At 46.2% G+C, this 14,291-nt stretch overlaps 1 protein-coding gene across 15 annotated transcripts in view; it reads right to left on the bottom strand.

Annotated features, from left to right (window-relative positions):
- The window catches only part of CACNA1C (calcium voltage-gated channel subunit alpha1 C), a 606,859-nt gene that overhangs the window by 61,440 nt on the left and 531,128 nt on the right, over positions 1–14,291 (bottom strand). For all 15 annotated transcript variants that reach the window (XM_025041061.1, XM_025041070.1, XM_025041069.1 and 12 more), the window contains 3 exons: positions 13,848–14,049; positions 12,097–12,255; positions 11,366–11,476 (listed from right to left, as the gene is read on the bottom strand). In XM_025041061.1, the coding sequence (XP_024896829.1) occupies positions 11,366–11,476; positions 12,097–12,255; positions 13,848–14,049 (472 nt within the window). The remainder of the gene's footprint in view (positions 1–11,365; positions 11,477–12,096; positions 12,256–13,847; positions 14,050–14,291) is intronic.

Below are 14,291 nucleotides of genomic sequence, written 5' to 3'. Positions count from 1 at the left end.
CCCAGACTCAGTGTGGTCCAGTCTCTTTCCCAGTGACGGGAATGGAGATGGAACCAGTGCACTTTCCCATCAGGCTTCTTTGTACAGTGTGAATAATTTTCCACATTAAATAATTAAATGTAATAGGTAATACTACCCTTCCCACACAAGGCTTTATGCAAGTTATATAATTATTTTTCATCATTCATAGTGACTTTTAAGCTCTCAAGCGCCAGCCAAGAAAGAAACCTGTCACAATGTTGCAACAATATGCAAATCCCTGGGTACAAAAGCAGGCGGGGAGGCCCCCTGACAAAGCCTATTTGTGCCTGTCTGCGTGTACTGCTCCAACAACCCTGTGGGCATTCCACAAATAAATAATAATCAGGGTAATGCCCACTCACCAATCAGGCTGCTGAGAAACAGGCAGGAGCTCCACCCCACGCAGAGCGCTCCTCTTGACTCAGGGCTGAAGCCGGCTGAGTCGCTGTGTCATCCCTTTGCCACCTCCTTTCCTTCTGCTTCGCTTTCCTCCTCATTCAAATGTGACACATATATGCTGAGTTTCTGGGTCGAGGGGGTTCCACTGATGGTGGGAGACACTGGTTTCTTAAGATTTGGGATAAATAGATGTCAAGGAAAATGAAATAAGAGGCTGAATGAAATCTTACCTTATTAGCCTAAAGCCGTGGTTCTCAGTGTGGGGAGTGCACTGCCCTCTAGCGGGCGTTTGGGAACCTGCAGGGCACCACTACGATTCAGGGGGCAGAAGCGGCATTTGGGATTGAGTGGGTGGGGCCAGCCGGGGATGCGGTCTGTGGAGGCCAGCTTTGGTTTGCTCTCATTTAGGTGACATTTACTGAGTGTCTAATGCTACCAGGTGCTACTGTGAAAGCATCTGCAGGGATATAAAGATGGGTAAGAGATACTCCCGCTCAAACACTATCTAGAGCTTTCCTTGATTCTTCCTCACCCTCACATCCACCTCACCATCAGATAAAGTCACGACTCTGCCCACCTCTCTCCATCTCTACTGCTGTCACCTGCATTTCCAGGGACAGGCTTTAACTGCTCCCCCCTTGCCCCACACCAGCCCATTCTTCACTAAGCAGTCAGCATGCTGGTTCACAACCATGATGAGGTTATATAACGTCCCATTGAAGATCCCTGCTCCCTGTGGTTTCGGAGGGCAGTCAGAGCAAATCCACACTTCTTATAGGTCCCGAAGGGTCTGCATGCTCTGGCCCTGCACACCCCGCCTCCTCACTCACTGCTCTCAGTTCCCAGAAAAAGCTGTGCTCACTCCTGCCTCAGGGCCTTTGCTCTTCCCTCTGTCTGAAATGCTCTTCTTCTGGATCCTGTTCAGCCTCCAGGGCTCAGTTTAACTGGCACCTTTCTGACCCCCTTATCTCAGAGCAGTGGGGACACTGCTCTCCTTGTGGTAGCCTATTTTCTTCCAGCATAGCCCTTGCTCTATTCTGTATTCTCTTTGTTTACTGGTGTTTCCTGCATTATACCATGAGCCCTGTAAAGATGGTACCATGTCTCAGCATCATTACTGAGGTGCTCAATCACTATAGGAAAAAAAAAGAGGGAAAAATAGTGCTAATAAGTGGAAGTTACAAAGGGGCACATTCTATTCAGTATAAAGGAGCATTCACAACAGAGCTGCCTCTAGATATAGTCTCTCATGGCCAAAAGCAGGACTATGTAGAGATTTCTGCATTGATGGAATATCAATGATCTTAATGGTGTTTTCTGATATTAATGTTCTGACTCTCTTTCTCTTGTTCTCCAGGTCTGTAATTCTCATTCATTCATGCAGGCATGCATTAAACTTTCACTGAAAGCCTCTCATGGGACAAAATAATGGATATGAGGTGGTTTCTGCCTTTGAGGAATTCAGTGATCTAGTATTTGTCTCCATAACTTGCAAATCTTCCATTGCAAGTGCAGTGCATGTGTCTGTGCGTGTGTGTGTGCATACGCATGAATAGGAGGGTGTATTAGGCTACTGTTTCACTCTCTTGAGCTCGCCTATCAGGTGACTGCCCCATCTCCTGAAAGTACCTATCACTTCAGATTTGGAAAGGAAATTCTGAGGTGCAGACCAATCCAGGGGTATCCAGGGGCCAAAGACAGAATGGACGAATGAGAGGCAGGGGGAGGCAAGGGGCCTCAGAGGAGGTGGAGAGACATGGGAATGGAGCGACTATTGTTAATTTTCCATAGCGTTGTTACTTGAGAATGGCTTGCTTTCATCTTGTTTCTGATTTGCTTATAAGGAAGAAAATGAACCCTTGCTGAGGACCCATCGAGCACATAGCAATGTCTCAGCTTGTTCACATTTGTTGTTTCAATGGGGGTATAGGTAAAAGAGCTTGGCTTTTGAATCACCTAAACCTGCATTAAAATCTCCCAAAACAACAACAACAAAAAAACCCTGGCTCTTTTGGACATATTACTTAGCTTTTCTCTGAACTTTGGTTTCCTAAAGACTATTTTACTTGTCTTATGGATTGATGGAGATAATGAATGGAAAATGTCCGGCGTAATGTCTGATTCTGCATAGACACAATATATGTTACTTCCCTCGCTTCTGACTGTTACTTAATTTAAAGTGTAGGAATTGATACAAAATGGGTTAATGTGTCTATTCATTGCTTCTTTTTAAGTAGGAATAGGGGTACCAGGCTATAAGCAGTTTTTCTAGGGATGATGAGATGGTCAAGTGGGAACACTGCAAGATCCAAGAATGGACTAAAGTCGGGAAACTCTGTTCTTAAAGTGGCTAAATGGTGACCTAGGCTCACTGGTCCGCTCATGGTTGCTGTTGTGTCCTTGGTAATAAGCACATTGCCTGATATGTTGGAAGCTCTGTACAATAGTTGTTAGGCTGTTGGTTAACTTTAGCCTGTAGCAAAACACTAGCCAAACAGCATACAGGAAAAGAGTCCTTGAAATAAATGATATGAAGAAGATAATGCCTAGAGACAGAGAGAGAGGAAATAGTGAAAAACTGAGCTCAAATCTAGAAAAGCCCAATAATGGGTGGCATTAGTCACAGGAAAGGGTGAGCGATAGTTTTAGATGTTAGTATCATGGTTTATGCAGTGTTTTAACATAATTCAACTTCGAAGATCTATAAAGATGAGCCTTGAAATTATATTATGGTGTTAGGCAGAAATCTATATGAAGGGATAGAATAAATTAGCTCAAAATGAGAGATGACAGAACACCAGAATTACAAAAGTACCAATTTTAAAATGGAAATTAACAAAAAGGGCAGGAGAGTGAAGTTCCTTTTGTTCTGAGTCGGAGAGCGGAATGCAAACTCTCCAGGCTGAGGCTGAGGGATCCTTGCCCATCTCACATTCTATCTGGACGGCACTTTCCCCAGAAGCCTTAGTGACTTTTCAGACATTGCTATGGTCTGAATATTTGTGTCCCCCCAAATACACATTTTGGAATCCTTACTCCCAATGGGATGGAGTTAGGAGGTGGGGTCTTTGGGATTACGTCATGAAGGTAAGTTTTCAAGAATGAGATTAGTGCTCTTATAAAAGAGATTTCACAGAGCTCTCTCAGCCCATCTGCCATGTGAGGACCCAGCGAGAGGACACAAGCTATGAACCTGGAAGAGGGTCCACACCAGAGAGTGCAACCATGAGGGTGCCTTGATCTTGAACTTCCTGCTTCCAGAACACCGAGAAATAAAATTTTGTTGTTTATAAGCTACTTAGTCTGTGGTACTTGTTATAGTCCTGAAGGGACTAAGACAGACATGACCCCATTTGGTCTCACTACGGACTGCTAAGCCAGTCTTCCTACTTTACAGAGAAACTGAGGCATGGAAAGAAAGTGCCTGTAGGCATTCTATGCCCTACCTGCCTGCCTCCAACTCATTCGAGGTGCTGTTAAGGTGTAAGCGAGGCTTCCTGGTTCTCGATCTACCAGAACGTTCTCTCTCTGTGGAATCCGGTGGCAGTAGGTGATTAAGCAAAGAAATGAAGTAAAAACTGCTTTATAAAAAAATAAAATCTGGCAAAAATTATTGCATCATGAAGAAATGTATGGTTAACTTAAAATTGTTAGAAAGGGGGATTATTGATGAATGGTATAGCTAGAGCCAGAGATAAAGTGGGAGAGAAAGTAGACTTTTAGTAGGAAAAGTAATTATCTGGTAAAAACAAAAACCAAGTTTCTAAAGAATTCTCAGCTTTTAAGAAGAGGCAATGGCCCCGGTTTACATCCTTTCCTGCTGGTCATGTCACTTTCTCTTTCCTTCCCCTGGTCCTTTATTGGGCTCTAAAGATTTCTCGCAGTAGCTCACGGAAGAGTATGTGGAAATCGGAATCTCTCCTGCCCTCTGGAAGGGAGCCCAGGCCAGGTGGACTCGTGCTCGCAGGGTCTTCCGGGCCCCTCGGTGGCTGTACTGGTGCATGCAGAGAAATTCTGCCCCCACTATTCTCCTCATTCCATTTGCACAGGCTGCCCCAGGGACCCTGTGGGGTCACTCGGGGCCTTGCTGGCTATTGCCAGACCTCTGTCCTATGCTGATTAGTTGCTTCTCTAATACAGGTCTGTGTATCCCTGTCTCCTGTGCCTCTGTTTCTATCAGAGTTGGCGATATTTAGGAACCCATCCTTCGGCATGTTTCCCACTAGCCTTCTTTGGCGGACCAAGGGCATAGCTATTGTGAAAGTTAATGAAAATCATGGTCCAAATATGACATCCTGGCCTGAGTAGGAAAGTCGATTGGCTCACAGTTGGTCAAAATGGTTGATCTTCCCTGGGTCAGACAAGTAAATCTGCCACTTGACTTGGAGCTTGAATCATCTGCTGAGATGCTCTCTCAGCTTCTCCACCTGCCTGGTGAATGTCCAAACCCTGGTTTCTATCCCAGAAACAGCTTGCTCATGGAGGACAAAAAAATGTCTAAAACAGTGGGTCCATGCCTGAACGATTCGGACCCTCAGCCTCAGAAGCTCCCTTTGCATCTGTACAGGGCCTGAGTGCTCCTGGAAAACCCCACGCTGGTTGGAGGACATGGACCATGACATCTTCAGGTCGTGTGAGGAAAGCTGTTTGCCAAAGGGAAACCAGATGCTTGATCTTTAAAGAGTTTCCAGATATGGATAAAGCTGACAGAGTAGACCAAGGACTGGGCTGCAGAGTTTCTTTGCAGAAAAAGTGCTCTCCCTGAGTGCTCCCTGTGCACCTGCCTCCCCACTCCAGCTTTCCTGCTGCCTGTCCATAGGTGAAGTTCGGGCCCCAATCTGGGCCTCATCTGTCCCTTTATCACAAGCCCAATGAAAAGAAGGTAGCCGGTGATGAATTTTTCCATCTTGCCCACGTCTCCACATGCTCCTCATCTAGGCAGGGCAACAATCCTTTCCTAAGAACAACATAGTATGTAGAGAAAAGATTGCTCTGGGGCCACTGGAAACCATGGGGTCTCTTGTACTCAATAGGCACAGTGAGAAATAAGAGGAAGGCTGCCTTCATGCACGAGAAATCCAAGGCCAGCAACACTGTCTCTCAGGCTCAGAGACTCAAGATGCCGAGAGATTGGCCCTGGCTCAAGCACGCCACAGTACTGACCACTGAGAGGACCATTCAAGAGCCTCCTGCCTCTTCCTTCTCACAGTTCTGCTGCTGCTTATGTGGGTGAGGCCTGAGCAAGGCTGTGCCTAGTGCTGTGGGGAGTGGCCCGACAAAGAGAAAATGCTTAACCTCAATGGTCCTGAGCAGCTCTGATTCTGTAGCATCTCATTTACCAGGCTCCCTTCCTGTTGTGACTCATCCCTTGCTCCTAGCCAAGGGAAAGGTTGAGGGGACATAGATAGTCTCCTTGGGACAACAGCCCGAGGAAAGGTGGAACTGGGTTCTTTGTCAGCATAAGCTATTGCTGCCAGCCTCACTCTCTGTCTCTCTGCTCTCTAAGAAGCAGCCAAGCCTTCACGTTCTCTTTTCTAAAAAATAATGGGGCTTTGGAATCCCCCAAAGCTGAGAGAATACGCTATTAGCTGAATGACTACCCTATTGTTAGCTGACACTATAAAAATGTTGGCCAAATCCCTCATGTTTGGGGGCAGGTAGCAGGAGTCACAGCCCTAGACAATTCAGATGACTTGCTGTGAGGCAGGCTAAGGCCTAACAATGGAGGCCAGTGAGCAGGACCAGAATGCCAGGTGGAGCCAGCTGGGGACACACACACGGCTAGATGTCTGGAGCCTACTTTGGAAGCAGTGTCAAAGCTATGAGGCAGCAAGTCTCTGTCTAGTGACTGGGGTGTGCAAGGACAAGGTTCTCCATCCTGGCGAAGGGTCGGGTAAGAAACAGGCAGGGCTTAGGGTACTCAGACTTTAGTTTTGCTAGGGCACAAAAATGCTAATCAGGAACCCTAGTCAGAAGTCCAAAGCGCTGGGAAAAAGGAGCTGACTGCCCCAGGGCTCACCAGGGGTTTTTGGCCACAGCAGCAAGATCAATTCCAGACCACACCTGCCAGTGTGCTCTCTGCCTTCCTTAGGACCAGTCCAGAAACTGGGTGGGACAGGATCCACAGGGAAAAAGCCTCAGCACTTGCAGCTGACACGGACAGGGGGAATCCAGGGGTGGCTGGGAGAACTAACAAAGTCAGGAGAAAATCCCTACAGGGGACCCCAGGGTGAGAAGCCTTCTTACCCTGTCAAGGGGGCTTCCACTATAGTGAGTCAATTTCTGGTAGAAAATTACCAGCTAGAGAAAGAGTAGGGAGGATGCGATGAACCATCATCTGGCTTTGTGAAGCCAGAGCAGCTGGACTGAAGAAGCTAAGACAGACAGATAGAGGATAGAAGAAATTGTAAATGTCAGTGGAAAGAAGCAGGGTCTAGAGAGATGTCCTGTCCTAGATAGCAGCTGCTGGCCACATGTGGCTACAAAATCTAAATTAAAATAAATAAAATTAAAAAAATTGATTCCTTGGCTGCACTAGCCACATTTCGAGTGCTTAATAGGCATGGGGCTGGTGGCTATTTTATAGACAGTGCATATGGAACATTCTCATTATTGCAGAAAGTTCCATTAGATAGTGCTAGACTAGCGGCCTCACTTTATCCCTTAGGTCTGAAGTGTCTTTTGGACCTAATTTATTCTGCAACATGAAAGTGAGTCCCAATGCTTCTGTTGCTCTTATCGAAGAAATTCGGGGGCAGGAGGGCAGTGAGTCTTTTCACTTTGGGTCCATTCATGTCTCTGGACTGTTCTCAGACTGGGAGAAAGCTAGAAAGAGAGGCCAAGGGTTTGATGACAGAGTGCTGCCAGGGTCAAATCCCCTCCAGCATCTTCCCCTTGGGGAAGTAGTAAGAGGTTGTGAGAACTAGGAGCTCCCTGAGCAGTCAGCAGCCAAGGGGAATGAGATAAGTCTCAGGAACAGTGGTCCCTGCCTTTCACTCCTCCATGACCCACGGGCAGGCCTACAGGGAGGAGGAGAGTGGTTAGCAGCCTTTCGTTTGGGGGAGACCCTTCTTTCCAGGGCAGACCAACTGCCGTTGAGGAAGAGAAGCTGGGCCCATCCTTGGCTGCTCCTCCTGCCTTGCCTTAGGGAAGTCATTGTCAACATGCAACTAAGTCACATGATCCCTCTTTCCTGTACTAAAACCAGAGGTTCCTGCCTCAGCCTCCTTGTGATGTCAGAGCTGCCCAATGGGGCTGCAGCAGGGGCATGCCCAGGCTCATCCTATTGGCCGTAAAGGACATGTTGGGTGGCTCTCTTTTCTCTTGCCATTCTCACCTTAGGTAAAGTTCAACTTAGAGTTTTAATTGGGATTGTATTGTCTATGGATCAATTTAAAGATAAATGACATCTTGGTAATATTGAGTTTTCCAATTTATGAACATGATATATTTCTCCATTTACTAAATTTGCTTTAATTCCTCTCTATGAAATTTTTTAGTTTTCTCTGTAGATATCGGAGACATTTTTTTGTTAGATTTATTTCTAGGCATTAGATATTTTTCAGTGTTTATCATAAAGTGTATCTTAAAAATATTTTTCCGTCTTTTTTGACAATTTCAAGTCACGATAGGAAGATAATCCAGCAAATAGCTTATTTTCAGGCCATTCTAACCACAAGTTTTTAATGCTGATCAACTTGGCCTTGAAACAGTCATGGACCCAGATGCTGTTTGCTTATCTCCTACTCTCGGGAAGGGATTTCCTCTGGCTTGTTATTAGGTGCTCAAATCAATTCTACTGTCATCCGTCCCACTCTTCCAGACATCACTGCAGATCCCTGAGGTCTTGGTGGGGGGCTGAATTGCTCTAAACTGGTTTATATTCACCCATAGTTCGTGTGTGTGTGTGTGTGTGTGTGTGTGTGTGTGTGTGTGTGTGTAACAGTGTGAATTTAAGGAGTAGGGCAGTTCAAATTGAGGCAAGAACTTATTTGAGAAAATTCATTTTCCATGGAGTGGTGAGAACAGATGGGAATGAAAAACTTGAGAGTATCAATCACCATAAAGACAATGAAAGAATGAAGCAAGAGTACAAGCTGACCACCCGACTGACCAACCAACCAATCACAGACACAAAAAGGACAGAAGAAAAGTGGAGCAGTGACAACATGAGACAACTTCTCCCTGGCTGTGTCTCATGTCAATCTTCAACATCCTTGCTGCCTAACTGTCCTTTTACAGCTCATGCTTACTAGTGCAAACCCATTCATATCACACATAAACAACCACACCAGTGAGTTAAAAGATGCAGACAGAATTCCAGTTAACCAGGAGATATGAAAGCTGTTCTGTGTTTCAGGTCACTGTTAGAAGCCCTGGTTCTTGGGCCAGACTCAGCCAGGTATTTCTACCAGAGCTTCAAGTAGTTTCTGCTTTGGTTTTCTGCCTGAAATTTTTGGGGATGCTTTTCCTGAGTCCATTCCTTAATTAAGAACATAGCCTAATGAGAGCCCTGCTCTCACCAATACTCCTTCCAACTGGTCAACCTTCTTTGGTCAGCCAGTGAACTTTATCTCTCGATTGCCAGAGGTCCCTTTAGAGGTATTCATTTTCCTTTCTCTTTACGCCACAGACTGATCCTGGCAGGTGGAATGCAAAAGGCCCCAGGATGGCTCTCTTCCTTCTTTGGAAAAAGTCTCTCATTTTACCTATCTTCTCACAAAACTAGGGATTGAAGAAACTAGGAGGCACTTTATGGTTTAGATCACTACAACTGGCTAGTGGCTTGTTCCTAGATCTGCAGGATTTAGGTAGAGTGTCTTTCAGGTAGAAGCCCCTGCAGGTATCAGTTTCATTTGCTTCTTAGGGCAGCTGTGTTCAAAGCATTTCCTGTGCTCATAAAACAAGATTCAGGAAGTCCACTGCAGGGCCCTGCAGACTGCATCAGACATCAGAAACACATCTGAGTCAATTGTGAAATGACTCAAAGCTTTGAAATATTTAAACCATATGTCTCATGAAACAAGATGAAAATGATGCTAATTTCCCTACTAGAGGCTGCCATCTGAGATTGAAGCTCAACTTGGCAATGATCCTGCATTCTTAGCCTCACCCAGTCGTATTATTGTGACCTTGAACCTGTCAGTATTCCTGAGCCATGCAGCATGGAACAGGACTATAGGTGGGCAGAGGCACTATGTGTATACAGACAGTGGCCAAGGATATTCAGTGGTTTTCTCTAGGCCAGGACAAATTTTATGCCTCCAAATGGGACTTAGCTTGGAAGGGAAAGTGAAAAAGAGTATATTTGCTGCCCTGGAGGAGGTGGGAAAACACCATTATTATCTCCGAATGACATTCATTAGGAGTCTTATTTTCTGAAAATTAGCCAAGAACCCTAGGCATTCTTTGAGTGAGAGGAAGAATCAGCATTGTAAGAATATTGTCTCTCTTATTTTTGAAGTCCCTTTGCAGTCAAAGGTTGTTTGCTTCTTTCTGAAAAGTGCCCAGCAGAATATTTGATGTAGAAAGATGCTAACTGCTTGGTGCAGTGGAAATTATATTGACCATAAAGTCAGAGGTGTTAGATTCTAGTCTCGGTTCTACCACTTAGTGGTGGTGTAATTAATATTACACTTAATTGCTCTGCACTTCACTTCCCTCTTCCCTAAAATGGGGGTGCTAAAAACTATCTTAAAGGAGTGTTTTGAAAAGGATTACATGCAATGAGGTATGTGTGGCATATGGTAGATTATCAAGAAATGTTAGTTGAATATCAATTCAAAGAAGGTGATGGATAACTTGTCAATGAAGTGGAGCCAAGGGGTCCTAGCCCTGCCCCAATTAGTCCTGGGACAAGTAAAAGTCTGAATAAAAATGGAATATATGACTAAAGACGTTTCCTTTTGGACCTTCTGTTGATCTGTGTTGCATCTGGGAAAAGTAATGAAAGAAAGGAAGAGAAGGTTCAGAAAGCTAAAGAAGTTTTCTTGTCTATAATTCTCTTAGAACCAGCTATCCTCATCCCTCTCCCAAAGGTGTCGTGGTAGCCAGGGGGAGCCACTGAGTTGCTGTACATCCTCCCTCAGAAGCAGCGGCTCATGTTGTGAATCCCAGGTCAGTGGATGCCAGTGATTTTGACCTGTCCTCAGGGGTGGAAGATGGCAGGTGCTGCTCAAACCAGCCTGCTCCTCTATTATCCAGCTCAATGGTGGTGGGCCTGGTTAGGGAGGGCACAGATAATTCAAGGTGACAGATAATCCAGCTTGCCTTACCCTACTTTGTTCATTCAAAGGTTCTAATCTTCTCTTCAAACCTTCCTTTGAGGAGCTGCTTACAAGCAGCAAAGCACAGATATTTGCAGGTAACGGCCCTTCCTGTACTGGAAGGTACAAGGGAGCAATGATGTAGCCTCTGAGGTGGGAGCAGGAGGCCCCCATGGGCTAGAACACTGAGTCCTGAGCAAGTACAGCCCTGCCTGAGCTTTCTACAATGAAGCTGGTCTGTGTGGCTGATGAAAAGGGAGGAGAGGAGAACAGAGGCCTGAGTAGATCTGGGAGGTTGGGCCTGGAGAGGTTTGGTTTGTCAGACTGTGGGCATAGTTTCTTCTAGATTATGCACTGGGGGGTGGGGACAGGGAAGGGGATGGGAAAAGAAGAACCGTCATCTGCTTCCCCTGGAAGGAGAGGCTCAGCTCAGGAAGGAATTTGCTTTCTGTATATCCCAGCCATGGTCCAGATCATGAGCTGAGATTCTACTTCAAAGAGCTGGCCTGATCCAATCTTGGCTGATTTAGGAGTTTGGGCATTATCATCAGAGAAGACACGGTCCTTCACTGATTATTTCTGCCCCTCGCTCTCCTTCTTTCGATACTGACACTCCCACCTCCTCTTGTTCTCCATCCCTCTGGCACCTGCAGACCAGATGCCTTTTTTCAGAGGCCTACCTTGGGTTTGAAGGCAATGAGCTTCAGAATCATCTCCACAGTGAAGAGGCCAGTGAAGAGCATGTTGAGGATATTCATGGCGATTTTGAACAGGCAGCTCTGACCGTAGTGCTGAGAGGAAGGCAGGAACTGTGAAAATGAGGCAGGGACATCTCTACTCCTCACACCCTCATCTCAACAGAGATCTCCCTTGAAACGAGTCCTAAAAGGCCACCCACATCTCCATAAGCAGTCAAGTGGGCTCAGGAAACATTGCAAGCTCTTCCCTTCTCCACCATCTCTGGAAACAGAGGTCAGCAGAGTTCTATGTTCCTGCTTTGATTGGTTATGAAAACTATATAAAGAATCCTGGTATTCAAGAGAATTCTGGCATGCGTTGACCTCCCAAAGGCAGGTGGATGTGGAGTCGACCTCTACACGCCATGCCTTACTGACAATAATTAACACTTCAAGCTCACCCTCTGTTCTCCATTTCCTCCACTCTCTCGGTTTTCTCAACCCAGGGGCCTACGGAATTTTTCCTCAGGTCCCGAAGAATAGCCCATCCCTGAGAAGGGACACTGTCTTTCTCCACCTGGGAGAAGAGGACAGCTCTTCTGGTCTTTCTGCTGCCTTTTGCCTCCAGGAAGGTGACACACCAGAGACGATAGTGCAGCTCTTTTACGCTCCATACCCTCCCACAGCAGTCTCCCCCATACAGGCCTCATGGGAGCTGGCCCCTCTGGACTGACCTGCATGGCCAAGCAGATGGTGTTGAGCAGGATGAGGACGAACATCAGGTACTCAAAGTAGGTGGAGTTGACCACATACCACACTTTGTACTGGTGCTGGTTCTTGGGTATGTACCTCCGCAGGGGCCGGGCCTTGAGGGCGTATTCCACGCACTGTCGCTGGGAAGGGAGCAGTGGGGGGAGGGAATGGGGAGAGTGTGGGGTTAGTTACCTGAATGATGTGTGGGCGGTGGCAGAAGAGGGTGGGTTGTAGATGAAACTATACACCTGGGGGTAGGGCTCTCCGTGAGTCAGAGAATAACCTATTGTTCTAGCTCACTGACAAGTGTGAGATGTTATTTAAACACTTTTTTTTTTTTGGATTTCCTCTCACTCCCTTAATCAAGAAGAGAATCTTCTTATCAAGATTAGTACATATATCCTTTTTTTCAACTTGGTAATGCCTGGTATACTGCTGACAGTTGCCACTTGATAAATACTTGTCACTTGACTGATATTTGGTCTCTCATTATTTCCTATGCCACAGCCTTTCCTTGAGGCACTTCTCTCCTCAAATTTTCTTTCTTGTCCTAAATCAATCTTCCTAATTTACCAGAGACCACAAGATCAGAAGACACAGGTCATGAGTAGGGAATAAGATCTTGGCCAATTAGACTCTTGGGACTATAGCACAGATCCAGTTAATTCCTCAGTACTATGCCCAGATTTCTGAGTCGGGAACTGGGGAGTCAGTCCAGCCTCTTCTCTTACCCTCAGACTCCATGTCCAGTTTCTAAGCCTGACCCATCATATTTCTTCCTATTCTCTTCATCTCTACAATCATTAACCTATAGTAGATGAGGGTCTAATCATCTCTCATCTACATTTTCTAACTGGCCTCCCTCTTTCCGGTCTTACTTCCAATCCTAAGTCCATACAGCAGCAAGAATGATGAGTCTAAACCCAAGACATTGACATCAAAACCCGTAAGGGGTCCAGCTGGCCTAACTGGGGTAGAGCTGAGTGTCTTGTGCCATGCTCTTTTTCATAAGCAGACCTGAAGTCACTCACAGACAGAAATATATCTCTCTATGACTCTTCCCATGGGGGAATCTAGCTGGGGAACTGACCTCAGTGACCACATGCTATAGCCCACCATAACAGCTTCATTCCTCACCAGTGGAATTGCCAGCTCTTGTTCATAGGCTAACGGAACATGTCATGATACTGGCATTACTATAGCAATCCTGCCTAAGCCTCTTTCCTGCCACCATCTCAGGCACAGGCCTCTGGGTTTTATTTAAGAAACCATTTAATAGTGGTTTTCTAATGCTGTCCTCTTCTGCCCCCAAAATCTTCACTCCCTCATTGTTCTAGTTTCTTTCCTCTTTATCGATGGTGCTAACCCACATGGGTACTTTCTAACTTGACAACTTCTAGAGAGGGCACAAAGTTTTTTTTCCCCAAGAGTCTATCATGGAGTCTCCTTAAGTGGATGCTTAACAAGTATTTGCTGGCTGAATGAACACATTTGCCAGATCGGGGATTTGCAGGGATTTGCAGGGATTTGCATTTCTTTTGCTCAGGCTCCTCCAGAAGGCTGGGAGCCCTATTCTCATTGAGTAGTGGACAGATGATCTTAGCATCCACAAGATCGCCCTCCTGACCACAGCCTCCCTTCTGGGTGAGCCGCGGGCTGCCGACTGCTGTTGTTCCTCATGAGGTCCTGCTTTCCCCTCACCACCTCATTCTTCTCCTTCCTAGGAAGCTACCTGGTTCTTGTCCAGCTCACAGTTCTTGTACTCCTGCTCTCCCTGCTCCTGGAAGGTGACGATGACGAAACCCACGAAGATGTTCATCATGAAGAAGGCAATGATGATGATGTAGATGATGAAGAAGATGGAGATCTCCACCCGGTAGTTGTAGATGGGGCCCTTGTCCTCCGTGTGGGAGTCGATGGAGCGGTACAGCAGCCTGGAGGAGGAGACAGCCCCACAGACGAACTGGAGAAGCAGTGTCGCCTCTGTGGAATGATGGCACTGCTGCTCCCAGGGGTCCCTGGGCTCAGCGGTGCTAGAAATAGCTCTAGGCTGGGAGTCAGAAGATCTGGGTTCAAGTCCCAGCTCTGTCACTTTCTGGCCATGTGACCCTGGGCAAATCACTTAACCTCTTTGAGCCTCAGATTCTTCATCTGTAAATGGAGACAATAATCCCTA

Source organism: Pteropus alecto, unplaced genomic scaffold (genome assembly GCF_000325575.1).
Source record: "Pteropus alecto unplaced genomic scaffold, ASM32557v1 scaffold76, whole genome shotgun sequence".
In the NCBI taxonomy this organism is placed as follows: domain Eukaryota; kingdom Metazoa; phylum Chordata; class Mammalia; order Chiroptera; family Pteropodidae; genus Pteropus; species Pteropus alecto.
The sequence above is the reverse complement of the archived record's forward strand: the minus strand, read 5'-3'. Positions and strand labels throughout refer to the sequence as shown.